We start from the raw sequence: 18,610 nt of genomic DNA on the forward strand, positions 1-18,610 counted from the left end.
TTTTTAATTAAAGCTGTATGCTGTACAGTCATTCTGCCACAGAAAAAGAACAGTTCAAAGACATGACTGAAAGCCCAAATATTGCCGTGACATTCATATCACTGTATGTAAACTTCTGACCACAACTTTGTGTGTGTGTGTGTGTGTGTGTGTGCGCACTAGTGTATCTCAAACTATTAGAATATCACAAAAAAAGTTCAATATTTCCCATCACTCATTTAAGGAAGTGAAAATTTAATATATTCTCGACTCGTTAGAGCTACAGTGGTATGCAAAAGTTTGGGCACCCTTGCTGAAAATGTCTGTTACTGTGAATAGTTAAGTGAGCAGAAGATGAACTGATCACCAAAAGGCATAAAGGTAAAGACGAGACACATTTCTTTAATATTTTCCGCAAGATTACATTTTTATTTCCATCATTTACAGGCATAAAATACCAAAAAAATGAAAAGGACCCGAAGCAAAAGTTTGGGCACCCTGCATGGTTAGTACCTAGTAACACCCCCTTTGGCAAGTATCACAGCTTGTAAACACTTTTTGTAGCCAGCTAATAATCTTTCAGTTCTTACCTGGGGGATTTTCACACATTCGTCCTTGCAAAAGGCTTCCAGTTCTACACGTTTCTTGGGCTGTCTTGCATGCACTGCTCTTTTGAGATCTATCCACAGATTTTCAATGATGTTTAGGTCAGGGGACTGTGAGGGCCCGGGCAAAACCTTCAGCTTGTGCCTCTTGAGGTATTCCATTGTAGATTTTGAGGTGTGTTTTGGATCATCGTCTTATTGTAGGACCCGTCCTCTTTTTAACTTCAACTTTTTTTTACAGATGGTGTGATGTTTGCTTCCAGAGTTTGCTGGTATTTATTAGAATCCATGCTTCCCTCGACCAATGAAATGTGCCCTGTGCCACTGGCTGCAACACAACCCCAAAGCATGATCGATCCACACCCATGCTTCAGAGTCGGAGAGGTGTTCTTTTCCTGGAATTTGGCACCCTTTTGTCTCCAAACATACCTTTGCACATTGTGGCCAAAAAGTTCTATTTTGATTTCATCAGTCCACAGGACTTGTTTCCAAAATGCATCAGGCTTATTTAGATGTTCGTTTGCAAACTTCAGACGCTGAATTTTGTGGCTAGGACGCAGGAAAGGTTTTCTTGTGATGACTCTTCCATGAAGGTTCAGGTGTCACTGCATAGTAGACCAGTGCACCACCACTCCAGGGTCTGCTAAATCTTTCTGAAGGTCTTTTGCAGTCAAACAGGGGTTTTTATTTGCCTTTCTAGCAATCCAATGAGCAGTTCTTTCAGAAAGTTTTCTTCATCTTCCAGACCTCACCTTGATCTCCACTGTTTCTGTTAACTGCCATTTCTTAATAACATTACAGTCTGAGGAAACGGCTACCTGAAAACACTTTGCTATGTTCTTGTAGCCTTCTCCTGCTTTGTAAGCATCAATTATTTTATTATTCAGAATGCGAGGGAGTTGCTTAGAGGAGCCCATGGCTGTTGATTTTAAGGACGAGTTTGAGGAGTCAGAGAATTTATACAGCTTTGAAATCTGCATCATCTGACCTTTCCTAATGAAGAATTTGAACAAGCTACAGCTCAATAAGCTAATTAAGGTCTGGAACCTTGGTAAAAGTTACCTGAGAACTCAAATGTATTGGGGTGCCCAAACTTTTGCATGGTGTTCCTTTTCTTTTTTCACTCTCCAATTGTACAAAACAAAAATAATACACACATCCTGCATAAAACGCTGAAAAGAAATGTCTCGTCTTTACCTTTATGCCTTTTGGTGATCAGTTCATCTTCTGCTCACTTAACTATTCACAGTAACAGATATTGTCAGTAAGGGTGCCCAACCTTTTGCATGCCACTGTATTATTATACATATAGGACATTTTTTCCATGGAATAAAAACGTGTTCTATTCCCTTCTAGTAGGTTTCATTCATTTGGTTGTTAGCATGCAATATTGTTAGCATATCACTTATCCTACGTGTGTTACGTCTCTTTTCAGCAAGGGTGCCCAAACTTTTGCATGCCACTGTAAACTAAAATGTTTGGACCACGAAGAATTTTTCTGTTTTGATTTTGATAATTATGCCTGACAGCGCAAAAAACAATCTCAAAATATTAGAGTATTTCATTTTGAGTTTGAGTAAAACAGTATAAATACCGTGTATCTCTCGGTCTAATTCAGTACACACGACCATAATCATGGGGAAGACTGGTGACTTGACAGTTGTCCAGAAGATGATCATCGACACCCTCCACAAGGAGGGTAAGCCTGAGAAGGTCATTGCTGAAAAGGCTGGCTAGAAAAGATGCACAAGCAACAGGGATGACTGCAGCCTTGAGAGGATTGTCAAGAAAAGTCAATTCAAGAACTTGGGAGAGCTTCACAAGGAGTGGACTGAGGCTGATGTCAGTGCATCAAGAGCCACCACGTACAGTCGTCTTCAGGAAAGGGGCTACAACTGTCACGTTCCTAATATCAAGCCACTCCTGAACCTGAGACAACATCAGATACATCTTACCAAGGCTAAGGAGAGAAAGAACTGGACTGTTGCTCAGTGGTCCAAAGTCCTCTTTTCAGATGAAAGCAAATTTTGCATTTCATTTGGAAATCAGGGGCGGCACTGTGGTGTAGTGGTTAGCGCTGTCGCCTCATAGCAAGAAGGTCCGGGTTCAAGCCCCGGGGCCGGCGAGGGCCTTTCTGTGAGGAGTTTGCATGTTCTCCCCGTGTCCGCGTGAGTTTCCTCCGGGTGCTCCGGTTTCCCCCACAGTCCAAAGACATGCAGGTTAGGTTAACTGGTGACTCTAAATTGACCGTAGGTGTGAATGTGAGTGTGAATGGTTGTCTGTGTCTATGTGTCAGCCCTGTGATGACCTGGCGACTTGTCCAGGGTGTACCCCGCCTTTCGCCCGTAGTCAGCTGGGATAGGCTCCAGCTTGCCTGCGACCCTGGAGAACAGGATAAAGCGGCTAGAGATGAGATTTGGAAATCAAGGTCTTTGAGTCTGGAGGAAGAGCGGAGAGGCACAGAATCCAAGGGGATTGAAGTCCAGTGTGAAGTTTCCGCAGTCTGTGATGATTTGGGGTGCCATGTCATCTGCTGGTGTTGGTCCACTGTGTTTCATCAAGTCCAAAGTCAACACAGCATCAACCAGGAGATTTTAGAGCACTTCATGCTTCCATCTGCTAACAAGCTTTATGGAGATGTTGATTTCCCTTTCCAGCAGGACTTAGCACCTGTCCACAGTTTCCCTACATTTCTGGTCTATCTGAGAAACCCAGGAGGATCTTCTACAAACACAACATTCCGGTACATTTCAGACCCAGTAACACTCTGAAGCAGAAACTGGTCCACCCTAAGGACAGAATACCCAGACACAAACAGGACAACGTAGTGTATGCCATTCAGTGCAGTGAGGAATGCATGGACTCGTATATTGGGGAGACAAAACAACCACTTCACAGGCGCATGGCTCAACACAGGAGAGCCAGTTCCTCAGGCCAGGACTCTGCTGTCTACCTTCATCTTAACAACAAAGGACACTCATTTCAGGATTGCAACGCACGCATTTTAGCCAGAGAGGATCGTTGGTATGAGCGAGGAGTTAAAGAAGCCATTTTTGTCAACCTGGACCGGCCATCACTGAACAGAGGTGGGGGTCTAAGACATCATTTATCAGCCACCTACAATGCAGTCCTTGGCACACTTCCAAGACAACTGAATGCACACCAAAACCCAGCTGTTTTCAGTGACTCACAGGAGGACAGAGAGAATTAGCATTCCATTGATCACCCTAACGGGCAATCCATTGATCATCCTAACGACTCTCGAGGCCGTTCACAACCAGCCCCCAGTGACCCACACCAACAGGATGACTCAATGACACCTTAAGGCCAATTTATGCTGACAACCCAGTCCTCGCAGACGGCGTCGCAGATGGTGTCTGCGTAGCCCCCCCACCTTCGCAGATGCTCTGTGCGCACCTCCCAAAAATTGTGACCACCGCAGAAGCCTCGCAGACAGTGTCGCAGACAAGAGGGCTCTGATTGGTTTACTCTACATCTGCTGTACACGCACTTCCGCTTCCCTACTTTCCCGGTTTGGTTTGTTTTCACGACCGCCATTTTTAAAAACACTAGCGAAGATGGAGCAGCACGAAGAGCGGTTGATCAAGGAAGTGAGGAAGTACGTACATCTATACGACTCCAGTTCTAGTCATTATAAGTAACCGGAGGATAAACACTCCACTAACCACACCCACCAACTACTCCTAGCGATTTTGCGACTTCATGCCCCCTTGCGTTGTGGCGGTGAATAACATCGCGCACGCCTATTACTCCCCACTCAACGATAAATTACAACTGTCTGCGAAAAGCTATCTGCGAAAGCCTTGTCGCAAGAGCATGCAGAGGCCCTTAGATGAGCTTTTCATCCATGAGAGGATAAATACCTGATGCTCCCTACCAGTCAGACAGAACTGAAGAAGCCTTTCGGATGAGAGGTGAAACGTCTTCAAGAATCTTCAAGCAAGTCCAGTTGCTCTCTTTTACCACCCACAGTTTACCATGACCTGGATGACTGAGAATCTTCACAGACATACTATCAAATGGTTTGCTGACCATGATATTACTGTGCTTGATTGGCCAGCCAACTTGCTTGACCTAAACCCCAGACAGACTCTATGGAGTATTGTCAAGAGGAAGATGAGAAACACCCGACCCAAAAATACAGATGAATTGAAAGCTGCTATCAAAGCAACCTGGGTTTCAATAACACCTCACCAGTGCCACAGGCTAATTGCCTCCATGTCATGCCCTATTGATGCAGTAATTCATGATAGTCAAGTCAAGTTTATTTGTATAGCGCTTTTAACAACAAACATTGTCACAAAGCAGCTTTACAGAATTTGAACGACTTAAAACATGAGCTAATTTTATCCCTAATCTATCCCCAATGAGCAAGCCTGTGGTGACGGTGGCAAGGAAAAACTCCCTCAGACGACATGAGGAAGAAACCTCGAGAGGAACCAGACTCAAAAGGGAACCCATCCTCATTTGGGCAACAACAGACAACATGACTATAACATTAACAGTTTTAACATGAAGTCAGTTTCGTTGATCCTATAAACCCCCCACAGAGCCCCAACCAAGTATTGAGTGTATAAATGAACATACTTTTAAGAAGTTGGACATTTCTGTATCGTAAATCATTTGTTGATTGATCTTAGGAAATATTCTAATCATTTCTGAGATGCTGGATTTCTGATTTTCATGACCTATAAGCCATAATCATCAAAATTAAAACAAAAAAACAGTGAAATTGCACTTTACGTGCATTGAATATAGAATATTGGAAATATTACCTTTTTGAATTAAATTATGAAAAAAATGAACTTTTTCGCACAGTGTTGTACAACCCCGATTCCAAAAAAGTTGGGACAAAGTACAAATTGTAAATAAAAACGGAATGCAATAATTTACAAATTTCAAAAACTGATACTGTATTCACAATAGAACATAGACAACATATCAAATGTCGAAAGTGAGACATTTTGAAATTTCATGCCAAATATTGGCTCATTTGAAATTTCATGACAGCAACACATCTCAAAAAAGTTGGGACAGGGGCAATAAGAGGCTGGAAAAGTTAAAGGTACAAAAAAGGAACAGCTGGAGGACCAAATTGCAACTCATTAGGTCAATTGGCAATAGGTCATTATCATGACTGGGTATAAAAAGAGCATCTTGGAGTGGCAGCGGCTCTCAGGAGTAAAGATGGGAAGAGGATCACCAATCCCCCTAATTCTGCGCCGACAAATAGTGGAGCAATATCAGAAAGGAGTTCGACAGTGTAAAATTGCAAAGAGTTTGAACATATCATCATCTACAGTGCATAATATCATCAAAAGATTCAGAGAATCTGGAAGAATCTCTGTGCGTAAGGGTCAAGGCCGGAAAATCATACTGGGCGCCCATGATCTTCGGGTCCTTAGACGGCACTGCATCACATACAGGCATGCTTCTGTATTGGAAATCACAAAATGGGCTCAGGAATATTTCCAGAGAACATTATCTGTGAACACAATTCACCGTGACATCCGCCATTGCCAGCTAAAACTCTATAGTTCAAAGAAGAAGCCGTATCTAAACATGATCCAGAAGCGCAGTCGTCTTCTCTGGGCCAAGGCTCATTTAAAATGGACTGTGGCAAAGTGGAAAACTGTTCTGTGGTCAGACGAATCAAAATTTGAAGTTCTTTATGGAAATCAGGGACGCCGTGTCATTCGGACTAAAGAGGAGAAGGACGACCCAAGTTGTTATCAGCGCTCAGTTCAGAAGCCTGCATCTCTGATGGTATGGGGCTGCATTAGTGCGTGTGGCATGGGCAGCTTACACATCTGGAAAGACACCATCAATGCTGAAAGGTATATCCAGGTTCTAGAGCAACATATGCTCCCATCCAGACAACGTCTCTTTCAGGGAAGACCTTGCATTTTCCAACATGACAATGCCAAACCACATACTGCATCAATTACAGCATCATAAAATGGAAGATACGACAAAGAAGACCTAAGACAGTTGAGCAACTAGAATCCTACATTAGACAAGAATGGGTTAACATTCCTATCCCTAAACTTGAGCAACTTGTCTCCTCAGTCCCCAGACGTTTACAGACTGTTGTAAAGAGAAAAGGGGATGTCTCACAGTGGTAAACATGGCCTTGTCCCAACTTTTTTGAGATGTGTTGTTGTCATGAAATTTAAAATCCCCTAATTTTTCTCTTTAAATGATACATTTTCTCAGTTTAAACATTTGATATGTCATCTATGTTCTATTCTGAATAAAATATGGAATTTTGAAACTTCCACATCATTGCATTCCGTTTTTATTTACAATTTGTACTTTGTCCCAACTTTTTTGGAATCGGGGTTGTAGTTGAGTCACGAAACCTCGAGTCCCCAGTGTTCAAGTCCGAGTCATTAAAGAAAATTTCAAATCGAGTCCACTTTTGATCCGAGTCGAGACCGAGAACAAGACTCCAACCGCACCATTTGACGGTGGCTGTTGCTGCCTTTATGTGAAAGCGTCTCTGCTACTGTGTTGGACTAACGTTCCTGCTCGACTGCCGCATTCTAGTTAACAGGCTACAGATAAAAAGCTTGTTCATCAGTCAGCAAGCCCCGCCCACTATCACCAGGGCAAATAATATGAGAGAGGGTTAACACTAGCTAGTTCATTGCTCAGCAAGCAAGCCCTGCCCATTATCAGCAGAGCAGTGAACATAGTGTGTCACTTCCTTCTCTGGGTGGAATCTCGCCAAATGACGATTGAAGTTCGAGGTTGTCCCCGTCGTCTCCTTGATAGTTCTTCTACATATGGAACGCATAGCAGTGCATTTTTTTTCTCAGTGGACGAAAAGTCTGTATAAGCAAAGCGGACAATCATAAGGGCTTCTCTCCAGGCGTTTTAGCGCCATTAATGTTAGCTTGTTCCTGAACATGATGTATGAACAGGTTGCACAAAATTAGTATAAAAATTAATGTAGATATAAATATCTTATGCCAAATTATCATGGCATGTTGCAAAAAATAAAGGAAAAATCCGAGTCCTCGTCTCCAATTTACGAGTCTGAATGCAGTTAATGCACGGGTCCAAGTCAAGTCACGGGTCCTTAAAATTAGGGCGCAGGTCGGATTTGAGTACTACAAGCCTGTTTTCATGATATTCGAATTGTTTGAGATGCACTAGTATTGGGGTTATTAACTCTCTCTCTCTGTCCTCATTCAGTTTGTGGACATGCGCTCATGGCGCATGGTGACAGATGATCAGAACGAGGTGGCGAGTGTGTTAAACCCGCTCAGTGATACGGTGGTGGCTGATGTTCAGGAGCTTCCTGCGTCCGTGCTCCAGCTCCACTGGGTTCTGCCTCAGTCGTACCTCGGAGACAGGGTGAGAGCGTCTTCTATATATAATAGGTCTAAAAAGAATCAAACTTTCACAGCATCTGAGATAAATGAAATCAACTCGTTTAATTTTGCATAATTATTGGAATGAACGCATGAAATGGATCAGTGGAACGAACAAGTCATAATAATCGATCTCAGTTGAATCATTTTCCTTCAATACATACCCAAGTCATAATGAAGCTACAATATCAGTTTGAATTTATTAATCACGTTATATTCATCTCATTATCACCATCAGGGCCGGCTCTAGGTCTTTGGCTGCCCTAGGCTGCCCTAGGCGAGATTGAGTTTTGGCGCCCCCCCCCAAGAAAAAAAACCCCTCTAATAACATCTAAATAACACTTTAATCTAATAACTCTATTCTATTACTATTAAACAATGTACGGTGCATGGACAATAAACAAGAAGTCATTTTTATCTTTTTCATTATTGTTATTATTGTTATCATTATTAACATAAAGTGTCACAAAGTAAAATGACCACACGAATTCAATACATATCTCCATATAATGGGCAAAAACTCTTCCGCACCCTGTTCAAAGTGTAGTGCATGGACAATAAACAAGAAATTATTTTTAGTTTATTTTTTGCTATTAAAAGTTAAGTCATCTCTGAAGAATTAACAAATTAAATGAATAAAAAATTCTACATTTCTAAATTGTGCAAACTTAAGCACCCTGTTAGGACATCAATGGGCTGTATTTTCAAACAAAAGTGCTATTATGGGTACTTTGTTATTGAAGTCTATTGCTGTTTGCATCTAGTTAGCTAGGCAGACATTGATTCAGGCGTCTAAAATATTAATTTGCCACTATAATGGTTGATATGAGAGATTAGATCAGACTTACCTCTATACTTGGCTCTATTTATTTCTTCCTGTAGCCTTCGTTTGCGCCCTTGTGCACCCGTGAGTTTGGATTTCTTCTTTTAAGCACTTGTAGTCTGGGCTACTTTTTGCAGTGGATAGCCATTCTCATTCCCCGATGAACACCGCTCCCCCCGCCCCCCTTATAACCTATCATTGTGCATTTTTAGTAGGCATAAGGAAATCACCGACCACTACTGCGTAGGCTACACTTGTTTTTCAACCTTTTTGAGCCAGGGCGCACTTTTTTCAATGAAAAAATCTCAAGGCACATCACCAATAGAAAATGTTGACTGAAACTAAAACGCTGTTGCCAATATTTACAATGTACAGTCATTCTATAATTTTCCACGGTACACTTGGTGATCTCTCACGGCACACTAGTGTTCCGCGGTACTAGAGTTCGGCAGCACAGTGGTTGAAAACACTGTACACCACTGATGCACTTCGTAACATCTCCATTCAATAACTCCATCCCTCCTTTTTGGTGGAGTTTTGGTCGCCCTTGGTGCCCCTGGGCACACTGCGCTCTAGGCAATTGCCTAGGTCGCCTATAGCAATCGCCGGCTATGATTACATGGCCAAAACAGAGAATAGCCGCGGATTGTTTCATGATTAACAACCACCACCCCACCCCACCCCGCTTTTTTTGACAAATCGCACCCTGACTACATGCTTTGCTGTACAATTAAATTAGGCTAAGACATTATAATGCTGACTCGTTTTCAGAATAGTGGAAGTCATAATTTTTCTCCCCCCGTTTCTGCGCCCCTGGATGGACGCAGCGCCCTTAGCATTTGCCTATATTGCCTATGCCACGGGCCGGCTCTGATCACCATACCTTCCAATTTAATAATATTAACCAAGATAAAAATGGGTGAGGATTTTTTTTTTGAGCTCCAGTCCAAAAAACCAAAACAAAAGACTCAAACAGAAAACATTCTTCAGGCGATTCATTTCTTTACATATTTGGCGAAATTATTAGGAGTCACTGTGTTTTTCTGATATTTTTGCTGTGTTTTCTCCAGGTTTCATCGTACGGGGGCTTCCTTACCTATCAGGTCAAATCGTTTGGCCTCCCACGTGAAGGGATGGTCCTCCTAGATAAACAGCCTGATGTTATTCTCAAGGTCTCTGTCCATCTCTCAGAGTCACATGATGTCATAGCGACAGCGATCATGTACACATTGTGATAATTTCCTTTGGTTGTCACAGGGAGAAAAAATGACGGTGGTTTATCAGGACCCTCAGTCACCTTTGCCAGACAAGGTTTATCAGGGTCGTGTGCAGCTAGTCGAGGTAACACACACACACACACCAACCACATCACTTGCAATTCAACTCCACAAATGTGATTCTTCTCAAAAGACAGCTCTGAGTAAACACGCTGGGGCTTGATGGAAAGCAGGGTATCAGATTTAACATTCAAGAATTTGCCCCTCATTAATTTTCAGTCTTGGTTTGATGTGCCAAATGGATCAGGATGCTGAATGTTTTTGTTGAATCCAGGTGCATTTCATCAGATCTTGAGCCAACACTTAATCAGATCGAACTCAAAGCTTGCATAGCTGTGAATTAGGCCGAGTCGCCTGTAGCTTTAGCTGCAGCAGCTGTGTTCTCGATACAGGCGGCAACATTTTAGTTCACGAAACGTCTGTTCCAGGCAGCTCCATCATACAGAGGTTCATTCTTGCATCACAGCTTTTGCAGAGCAAAAAATAAATAAATAAATAAATACTTCTTTCGATTATGTTGCCATAACTATTTCCAGCATTTGTTTACACTAAGAACGTATTCATTGATTTAAATGATATTACTTTTAATACATTACAAGTGATCTCATTATGGTATGTAATATGATACCCTGCTTTCCATCATATTTAATCCTGCTGCTGCTGCTGTTGTTGTTGTTGGGATGGTGATGTTATTTCTATTGTTATTATTGTTGCTGTTGGTGGTTGTTATTGCTGTTGTTATTGTTGCTGTTCTTGGTGGTGGTGGTGTTGTTTGTGGTGTTGTTGCTGTTCTTCATGATGTTGCTGATGTTGCTGTTGTTCTTAGTGTTGTAGTTGTTTGTGTTGTTGCTGCTGTTATTGCTACTGTCGTTTGTTGTAGATGTTCTCAGTGGTGTTCTTGTTGCTGTTGTTGCTACTGTTGTTTCTACTGTTCTTAGTGGCGGTGTTATTGTTGTTGCTGGTATTGCTACTGGTATTGTTGCTGTTGTACTTAGTGGTGTTCTTGTTGTCATTGTTGTTCTTGTTGCTGTTCTTAGTGTTGTTGTTTGTGGTGTTGCTGTTATTGCTATTGTTATTTTTGCTACTGTCATTTGTTGTTGCTGTTGTTGTTGTTGTTGTTGTTCTTTGTGGTGTTGTTGCTGTTATTGCTACCGTCGTTTGTTGTTGTTATTGTTGTTAGTGGTGTTCTTGCTGCTGTTGTTCTTAGTGTTGTTTGTGGTGTTGTTGCTGTTATTGTTGTTGCTACTGTCATTTGTTGTTCTTAGTGGTGGTGTTCTTGTTGCTGTTGTTCTTAGTGGTGGTGTTCTTGTTGCTGTTGTTCTTAGTGGTGGTGTTCTTGTTGCTGTTGTTCTTAGTGGTGGTGTTCTTGTTGCTGTTGTTCTTAGTGTTGTAGTTATTTGTGGTGTTGCTGCTGTTATTGCTACTGTTATTATTTTTGCTACTGTCGTTTGTTGTTGCTGTTGTTCTTGTTGTTGTTCTTTGTGGTGTTGTTGTTGTTATTGTTGTTAGTGGTGTTCTTGTTGCTGTTGTTCTTAGTGTTGTAGTTGTTTGTGGTGTTGCTGCTGTTATTGCTACTGTTATTGTTGCTACTGTCGTTTGTTGTTGTAGATGTTCTTAGTGGTGTTCTTGTTCCTGTTGTTCTCAGTGGTGTTCTTGTTGCTGTTGTTTGTGGTGTTGTTATTGTTAGTGGTGTTCTTGTTGCTGTTGTTCTTGATGCTGTTGTTCTTAGTGGTGGTGTTCTTGTTGCTGTTGTTGTTTGTGGTGTTGTTATTGTTAGTGGTGTTCTTGTTGCTGTTGTTCTTGTTGCTGTTGTTTGTGGTGTTGTTATTGTTAGTGGTGTTCTTGTTGCTGTTGTTCTTGTTGCTGTTGTTCTTAGTGGTGGTGTTCTTGTTGCTGTTGTTGTTTGTGGTGTTGTTATTGTTAGTGGTGTTCTTGTTGCTGTTGTTCTTGTTGCTGTTCTTGTTGCTGTTGTTTGTGGTGTTGTTATTGTTAGTGGTGTTCTTGTTGCTGTTGTTCTTGATGCTGTTGTTCTTAGTGGTGGTGTTCTTGTTGCTGTTGTTGTTTGTGGTGTTGTTATTGTTAGTGGTGTTCTTGTTGCTGTTGTTGTTGTTGTTTGTGGTGTTGTTGCTGTTATTGCTACTGCTATTGTTACTGTTTGTTGTTGCTGTTGTTCTTAGTGGTGTTGTTGTTGTTGTTGTTTGTGGTGTTGTTGCTGTTATTGCTACTGTTATTGTTGTTGCTACTGTCATTTGTTGTTGTTTGTCATTTTCCTCAATAAATAAATAAATGTCCAAGTATAATATTTTTGTCTCATTTGTTTAACTGTGTTCTCTTTATCTACTTTTAGGACTTGTGTGAAAATCTGATGATGGTTTAGATCATATTTATGCAGAAATATAGAAAATTCTAAAGGGTTCACAAACTTTCAAGCTCCACTGTATGCTGTAATAGAAAGCATAACACTGAATTAAATAAACAATTTGACATTGGCATTGCAACTTAATCAGTCCACTCTTACAGGGCAGCTTCCGCCACAGTGGGACGAACAGACCCGTGTCACGAGCGGAGCTGATGAGAGTGTTGGCGCGACTGGAGGCCGTGTGGATCCGAGCACTCTACTTCACACACACTCAGAGACTCAGCGTGGGCGAGGTGGGCCTGGAGGAGGCCAGCAAGGTGGGCACTGGGGCACCAGCGGGCACTGTGGAGGTCTGCTCCTGCCCACCAGAGTACACCGGCGACTCCTGTCAGGTTAGCACATAGCGCTCATTCAGCCTGCTTTTGATTTGAGCCCATGCATAACCCAGGGCTTGATGACCATTTCCTGACCTTTATCTATTTTCTGAAAGAGATCATTCGTGATGATGACGGTTGATTTGCTTCCTCAAGACAAGTTTTAGCTCATTAGGATTCTGTACAGGAACAGATTTTAATCTTCTGTATTTATGGACATGGACAGTGTGAGCAGGCTGATAGCTATTTGGTTTTATCGTTTATATCTATTATGATAATTATCTTTATGCATGCATGAGATTTGGCAGAGAGCATGGTGTTATGAAACATTGTAATAGTGAATAAAAACTTTGGTTGAATTTCTCTGAAGGAGAACAGTTGACAGTTGAAACTGAGAACAGAATACGGTACCTTTAAACATCCTAGTGAAGCAAAAAATAAGCATAGGTTGTGTTTAATTCCTGTACATCAAGCTCATTCACGAGGCCTGACACACGTTATAACTAGTAATCCAGGGTTACTGAGCTGCTCAGGGTCATAAAATAAAATTATAATAAAAGTTAGTATTAAAGACAGAGGCTTCATATACTGTAGGTGATGATACACAGGGCAACTTTTTGAGCAATGGTGCCGGCAACGAGCAGCCAGGTGAGACGCAGGGCAAATAATTAGGGCAACAGACAATTTGCAGCAACCAAAGAGCAAATCTATTGCCAGGGAGACAGACACCGCAAAGATGGACACTCTCTATGACAACTCACAAAAAACAATTTGTTTTTCAATTCAATTGAAAACCAAATCTTTTTTACATCTTTTGAATACCTTGGTGTCCTTATTGACAGCGAACTTAACTTCAACAGTCATATGAAAGTGGTAAAAAAGTCTGCATTCTATCACCTAAAAAACATTTCTAAACTCAGGGGTCTCATGTCAAAACATGATCTAGAAAAACTTATTCATGCTTTCATCTCCAGTAGGGTTGATTACTGCAATAGCCTTTTCACAGGTCTTCCAAAAAAGACCATCAGAGAGCTTCAACTAATCCAAAATGCAGCAGCAAGGGTTCTTACAAGAACAAAAAGGGTCGTCCATATCACTCCAATCCTAAGGTCTCTGCACTGGCTCCCAGTGAGCTATAGAATTGACTTTAAAGCACTACTTCTTCTATTTAAAACATTAAATGGGATGGGACCCAGCTACTTATTGGATATGTTTCAATTATATGCACCAACTAGGTCTCTAATGGCCCTTTTCCACTACCCTTTTTCAGCTCGCTTCAGCTCACTTCAGCCCGACACGGCTCGCGTTTCGACTATCTAAGAACAGCACAACTCAGCTCGCTTCAGCCCTGCTCAGCCCCCAAAACTCGCACGGTTTTGGAATAGGGCTGAAGCGAGCCAAACCGAGCTGAGTGAGGCTAGGGGCGTGAGCAGACACTCCCCTGTGCACTGATTGGTGAGGAGGAGTGTCCTCACATGCCCACACACGCCCCGCGAGCACGCTGGGATCTGTAAACACCGTAAACCCGGAAGAAGGAGAATTACGAATTACGAGAATTATGAAGCCTTATGCGCCTTGCCTCATCTATACGCTCTCGCCAGTATCTGTTGGCGTTGTTGTCGGTGACAACAAGCCACAGCACCAAGACCAGCAACACTAACGACTCCATGTCCTCCATGTTTATTGTTTACTCTCCGGGTTGAGAGACTACCGCTTAAAAGGTCACTGATGTCACTGTTTGCGCCGCATAACGACATCACCTGACGTCCACCCACTTTCGCTAACTCCACCCAATGTGTCCACCCACTTCCAACCAGCACGGTTCAGCGCGGTTGTAGTCGAAATGCAACTCCAACAGCCCCACTCAGCTCGACTCAGCCCAACTCAGCACCGCACGGCTCAGCCCGACTCAGCCGTGTTGGTAGTGGAAAAGCGGCATAAGATCACAGGAGAAAAACTTGCTAGTAATACCAGCTGTCAAAACGCAGTGTGGTGAAGCAGCCTTTAGTTGCTATGTTGCTAAGCTTTGGAACCAACTTCCAGATGATATAAAAAATGCCAGTTACTGTTGTTAGTTTTAAATCCAGGCTCAAGACAAAGCTGTTTTCAGATGCTTTCATTTGATTAATTTTTACCTAAGTAGTTCATCTCATCTCATTATCTCTAGCCGCTTTATCCTTCTACAGGGTCGCAGGCAAGCTGGAGCCTATCCCAGCTGACTATGGGCGAAAGGCGGGGTACACCCTGGACAAGTCGCCAGGTCATCACAGGGCTGACACATAGACACAGACAACCATTCACACTCACATTCACACCTACGGTCAATTTAGAGTCACCAGTTAACCTAACCTGCATGTCTTTGGACTGTGGGGGAAACCGGAGCACCCGGAGGAAACCCACGCGGACACGGGGAGAACATGCAAACTCCGCACAGAAAGGCCCTCGCTGGCCCCGGGGCTCGAACCCAGGACCTTCTTGCTGTGAGGCGACAGCGCTAACCACTACACCACCGTGCCGCCCTTACCTAAGTAGTTAATTTCCTTTAACATAATTTCTTTTAATTTTGATTTTAATGATTTTACTTTCTTTATTTTAATTTCTTTTTAATCTTGGATTTTAATGATTTTACTTTTACTTTAATTCTTTGTTACTGTGATCCTCGTGGATTGTGTCTGCGGGACGATTTTTGGTGATCCTTGTGGAAGAGCCACGGGAAGAGCGTGCTTTATGTGATCCTCGTAGATTTTGTCTGCGGGATGATTTTTGGCGATCCTCATAGATTTTGTCTGCGGGACAATTTTACTTGGACGATTTTATTTTTGTGATCCTCGTAGATTTTGTCTGCGGGACGATTTTTGGTGATCCTCGTGGAAGAGCCACGGGAAGAGCGCGCTTTATGAGTTAAACCCATAATAATAATTAATCTCGAGGCTGATTCCTTTTTTGAACTTTTATTTCATTTTATTATTTTATTTCTACTATTGTTTAATTCTTATTATTTTTCTTCCCCAATTATTTAATGTAATTTTATTTTCTATTGTTTACTGTTCTGCTTTTACTTCTGTAAAGCACATTGAACTGCCACTGTGTATGAAATGTGCTATATAAATAAACTTGCCTTGCCTTGCCTTGCCTTGCCTTGAAAAACAAACATCTGTTAGGGGGAAAAACATAAAAAATAAAAAAACGTACAATAAACTAATACTTTGTTGAAGCACCTTTTGATTTAATTACAGCATTCAGTCTTTTTGGGTCGGAGTCTATCAGCCTGCCACATCTAGACTTGGCAATATTTGCCCACTCTTCCTTGCAAAAGCGCTCCAAATCTGTCAGATTGCGAGGGCGTGTCTTGTGCACAGCCCTCTTCAGGTCACCCCACAGATTTTCAATTGGATTTAGGTCTGGGCTCTGGCTGGGCCGTTCCAAAACTTTTTGGGGGTCATTGTCGTGCTGAAAGATGAAATTCCTCTTCATCTTCAGCTTTCTAGCAGACACCTGAAGGTTTTGGGCCAAAATTGACTGGTATTTAGAACTGTTCATAATTCCCTCCACCTTGACTAAACCCCTGTTCCAGCTGAAGAAAAACAACCCCAAAACATGATGCTGCCACCACCATGCTTCACCGTAGGTATGCTGTTCTTTTGGTGATGCGCAGTGTTGTTTTTGCGCCAAACATACCTTTTGGAATTGTGGCCAAAAAGTTCAACCTTGGTTTCATCAGACCATAACACATTTTCCCACATGCTTTTGGGAGAGTTGATGTAATTTTTTTTTGCAAAATTTATCCGGGCCTGGATACGGGAGATTGTTGTCACATGTAATACACAACCAGTACTTGCCAGAAATTCCTGCAGCTCCTTCAGTGTTGCTGTAGGCCTCTCGGCAGCCTCCCTGACCAGTTTTCATCTTGTCTTTTCATCAATTTTGGAGGGACGTCCAGTTCTCGGTAATGTCAGTGTTGTCCCATATTTTCTCCACTTCTTGATGACGGTCTTCACTGTGCTCCATGGTATATCTAATGCCATGGAAATGTTTTTGTCCCCTTCTCCTGACTGATACCTTTCAACAATGAGATCCCGTTGATGCTTTGTAAGCTCTCTGTGAACGCTGGCTTTTGCTGGAGGATGCAACTGAGTAAATGTCTGAACTTTATTTGGGGTTAATCAGAGTCATTTTAATTGATGGTGGGTGTGAACCCAAAAAGACTCATCTCATCTCATTATCTCTAGCCGCTTTATCCTTCTACAGGGTCGCAGGCAAGCTGGAGCCTATCCCAGCTGACTACGGGCGAAAGGCGGGGTACACCCTGGACAAGTCGCCAGGTCATCACAGGGCTGACACATAGACACAGACAACCATTCACACTCATATTCACACCTACGGTCAATTTAGAGTCACCAGTTAACCTAACCTGCATGTCTTTGGACTGTGGGGGAAACCGGAGCACCCGGAGGAAACCCACGTGGACACGGGGAGAACATGCAAACTCCACACAGAAAGACCCTCGCCGGACCCGGGGTTCGAACCCAGGACCTTCTTGCTGTGAGGCGACAGCGCTAACCACTACACCACCGTGCCGCCCCCCAAAAAGACTGAATGCTGTAATTAAATCAAAAGCTGCTTCAACAAAGTATTAGTTTAAGGGTGTGCACCAGGCCTGGAATTTCATCATTTTAGGGGCAAGGCCACTTGGCCTTTTGTGCTGTCAATTTTTTGAGGGCATGAAGGCCAAAAGCCAGGGCACCAAGGCCATAAAATAAAACAATGATTTTAAGTTCATGTCTATAATGAATTTAATTTAAGGACTAATGACTCTTCTGAGGAAGATTGGAGTCTCAGTCGAAACTATCAAGCAGGTAAAGAAACATCTACACTATTATGTCTGAAGATAAGAAAATATTGAACACATCTAAACTTATCAATCCATCACTCACTTCAAAAATTGTAAAACTTATTAAACCTGTATCCTCCCATAATTTTTGCTCAATTGACACTGAATGTGCAAGAGCATCTTCAGACTGTACTACTACGCAGATTTTTGATTAATCAAAATTGAGCCTGGAGTACATCAAAATGTTTGACTGTAAATGGAACATGTACTAGAATGTATATGAAAATGAATACAAGTAAATGTTAATGTTGTAATGACGGCAAAAACAATGAGATACAGTAAAATCTCTTGCGATGGTGATCTCGTCAAGATGGCAGCAGTTACACTTTGGTTAAACAGCAAAAAGAAACATACAATACTAGTAACAAAACAATGCTAACTGCATAGATTAAAACAGTGGCTATGAACAGACAACAGCACATATCACGCATCATATTACGGCAGGAACAAGCAGTAGGAACATCCATGACCTTACGCTTAAAGCTCGACAAAGGAAAAACTTGACAGCAAGCTAATTAGCATTTGTTAGCGGCTACAGTCGGTACTCGGCACGTTAAAAGTGGGTCAACATTGTGACGACATAACATTACTGTACAAGCAATGCTTATTTAACGGTAACAAACTTAAGCCCTATATGTTGAAATTCCTATCTTATTCGTTCGTTAATTTATCACACAGTCTTACCTCAGCCAACTTCTTCCCTCCTTCTGTGAAAATTCAACGTCTCGGATGCGGACACAAGTGGGTGGGGGATGCGTTTGATTAAGTCTCATGGTTGGCTGGTGATAGATTGGTGTCATTATAGCGCGTCGGAGCGGTTCATGCCAGGCTCGAGTCCGATCCACCACTGATGAGTTGCCCAATAAGAATCCAGAATGTCATCAAAAGACGTATTTTTTTCT

At 42.2% G+C, this 18,610-nt stretch overlaps 1 protein-coding gene across 2 annotated transcripts in view; it reads left to right on the top strand.

Annotated features, from left to right (window-relative positions):
• Positions 1–18,610, top strand: part of LOC132877029 (laminin subunit alpha-3-like) — a 335,048-nt gene that overhangs the window by 226,165 nt on the left and 90,273 nt on the right. For both annotated transcript variants that reach the window (XM_060913563.1, XM_060913572.1), the window contains exons 37-40: positions 7,806–7,967; positions 9,878–9,979; positions 10,065–10,148; positions 12,605–12,835. In XM_060913563.1, coding sequence (XP_060769546.1) covers positions 7,806–7,967; positions 9,878–9,979; positions 10,065–10,148; positions 12,605–12,835 — 579 coding nt within the window. The remainder of the gene's footprint in view (positions 1–7,805; positions 7,968–9,877; positions 9,980–10,064; positions 10,149–12,604; positions 12,836–18,610) is intronic.

The sequence above is a fragment of the Neoarius graeffei genome, chromosome 1 (assembly GCF_027579695.1).
Source record: "Neoarius graeffei isolate fNeoGra1 chromosome 1, fNeoGra1.pri, whole genome shotgun sequence".
Taxonomy (NCBI): Eukaryota; Metazoa; Chordata; class Actinopteri; order Siluriformes; family Ariidae; genus Neoarius; species Neoarius graeffei.